This window comes from Myotis brandtii, unplaced genomic scaffold (assembly GCF_000412655.1).
Source record: "Myotis brandtii unplaced genomic scaffold, ASM41265v1 scaffold303, whole genome shotgun sequence".
Taxonomy (NCBI): Eukaryota; Metazoa; Chordata; class Mammalia; order Chiroptera; family Vespertilionidae; genus Myotis; species Myotis brandtii.
The window spans coordinates 5,082,171-5,084,364 of NW_005361573.1; the positions used below are offsets into that span (position 1 = coordinate 5,082,171).

Consider the following 2,194-nt stretch of genomic DNA (forward strand, 5'->3'; position numbering starts at 1 on the left):
TGGCAGAGGGTGGGGGAGAAAAGGAGGCCTGGGCAGCCCAGCCCCACTGTGGGCTCAGGGCTGTGAGCACCATGGCCTGGACTCCTCTGCTCCTCGCGCTCCTCTCTCACTGCACAGGTAGGGACAGGCCTGGGACCAGGCTTCTTCCCTTCCTGCTCAGTCTCCTGGGAAACGTCCCCTGGTCCCTGCCCATCACTGACAAGTGTCTGTGTCTGCAGGGTCCCTCTCCCAGCCTGTGCTGACTCAGCCGCCCTCCCTCTCCGCATCTCTGGGAACCACAGCCAGACTCACCTGCACCCTGAGCAGTGGCTTCAGTGTTGGTGGTTACTGGATAGCCTGGTACCAGCAGAAGCCAGGGAGCCCTCCCTGGTTACTCCTGGAATATTATTCAGACTCAGATAAGAACCAGGGCTCCGGCCGCTTCTCTGGATCCAAAGATGCTTCGGCCAATGCAGGGCTCCTGCTCATCTCGGGGCTGCAGCCTGAGGACGAGGCTGACTATTACTGTGCTACATACCATGGCAGTGGGAGCAGCCTTCATTACTCACAGTGTCTCAGATGACGAGGAAGTGAGACCAAAACCCCTGGGTCCAGAGGTGAGGGCTGCCTGCACTTAGGGTGTCAATCCCAGGAACTCACTCAGCGTCCCCTCATCAGCAAAGGCCCGCCCGCCCCCAAGGGACTGACAAGGGTTTCAGGAGCCTGTGCCGGGGCCAGGGGCCGAGACCAGCGTATGTTTCCTATCAGCTCACATCCTGTGTCTGCAACTGCACATGGTCACCCAGACAGCCATGCTCCCCCACAGATTAATGTCATGTGTGTGAACCCTGTGTCACTACTGACCCATCATGTCTGATATGTTAGTGTTCACCCTGGTCATGGGCACCACCTTCTCCTTCTCTGATCAAACCCACAGAAGGTTGGTCACAACCAGCACAGACTCTCAGTGACACCCTCCCTCCTCCTCTTCCCTCCTCTGCTGCTGCCTCCCTCACCCCCTCCTCTCCCTCGGGCTCCTCAGCTCTTAACTCCATCCTCACGTGAGGGTTTCAGAGAAAAGTGACAAATTCCTGCTATCATTGAAAAATTAAGAAATATTTAAGGTAAAACAGAAAAGAAGGAGATGCAACGTTGCCTGGAAAAATCCGCTTTTTTAACTCCATGTCCATCCTAAATGGAGGTTTTCTCAGGCAACAGCTCACTTCTCCAGCATTGTTCCACTTGGTTCGTATTTATTTACTGAATTTTTCCTCTTAAGATATCAGTGTCTACAAAACACTGAATATATTAGCATTAGTCACATTAGCCCCTGGCCTGTGTTGATCAGTGGATAGAGTGTCGGCCCGTGGACCAAATGTTCCTTGGTTAGATTCTGGTCAAGGGCAGGTACATCCGTTGCAGGCTCCTCCTTGGCCCAGATTCTGGTTGGCACCTGCAGGAGGAAACCAATCAATGTATTTCTCTCACCTCGATGTTTCTCTGTCTCTCCCTCTCCCTTCCACTCTCCGTAAACATCAATGGGAACATACCCTCGGGTGAGGATTAACAAACACAGACAAATCTGAGTCCCATTGGAAGTGGTGGCAGCTCTGGCTCCACAGGCTTTTAAATCCCTGTGATCAGCCAGCGTCCAGGGGAGAGGACAGGAAGTCAGAGCCATGGGACAGGCCAGAGCGTGACCGCGGCAGGAGGGGCAGGAGCCGCGGGGCCATCTAGGGGCTGAGGGAGGCCCCGTGCCGGAAGGTCAGGCACCGCCCAGCCAAGGACTGAGCTCTGTGCTCACAGAGGGACATGCGGGCCCAGAGGCTTCTGAGCAGAAGCTCCTGCCTCCACATCCCGACAGGGGCTGCCCAGCAGCGGCCTCTCCCAGGCTGCTCACAGGGGACAGCAGGACCAGCTGACGGCCTCTTCCAACCACAGATGGGAGCCCAGGGCCTTATTACTGCGCAGGGAGAGGGGCGGCCCGAAGGAAGTTGGGGCCAGACCTCCACGACCAGCCCTTTCTTGGGCAAGGCGGCCAGGGGGCCGCAGGGCTGCCCGAGTCCACTCTGGGCCCAGCTGTGTGCCCCTGGCCTGCATCCTCTCCTCCTGCTTCCCTCTCACTCCCCAAGGGCTGACCTGCGCCCTGTGTCCCCCAGGGGCGCTGTGGTAGAAGCCCCTGCTGGCTGCTCCCCAGTAGCTCAGCTGTGCCCCC

General features: G+C 57.5%; 1 protein-coding gene across 1 annotated transcript; it reads left to right on the forward strand.

The window, feature by feature from the left end:
* The first annotated feature begins 71 nt into the window (after positions 1-71).
* On the forward strand, positions 72-562 carry LOC102258334 (immunoglobulin iota chain). Its single transcript, XM_005869834.2, has 2 exons — positions 72-117; positions 219-562. Exons 1-2 carry the CDS (start codon positions 72-74, stop codon positions 560-562), a joined length of 390 nt encoding a protein of 129 aa, XP_005869896.1.
* Positions 563-2,194: the final 1,632 nt, after the last annotated feature.

Bases quoted from the DNA above. Each gene is read 5' to 3' on its own strand.
- LOC102258334 (XM_005869834.2), top strand. From the start codon at position 72: ATGGCCTGGACTCCTCTGCTCCTCGCGCTCCTCTCTCACTGCACAG. The intron at 118-218 runs GTAGGGACAGGC...CTGTGTCTGCAG, and splicing joins GCTCCTCTCTCACTGCACAG to GGTCCCTCTCCCAGCCTGTG.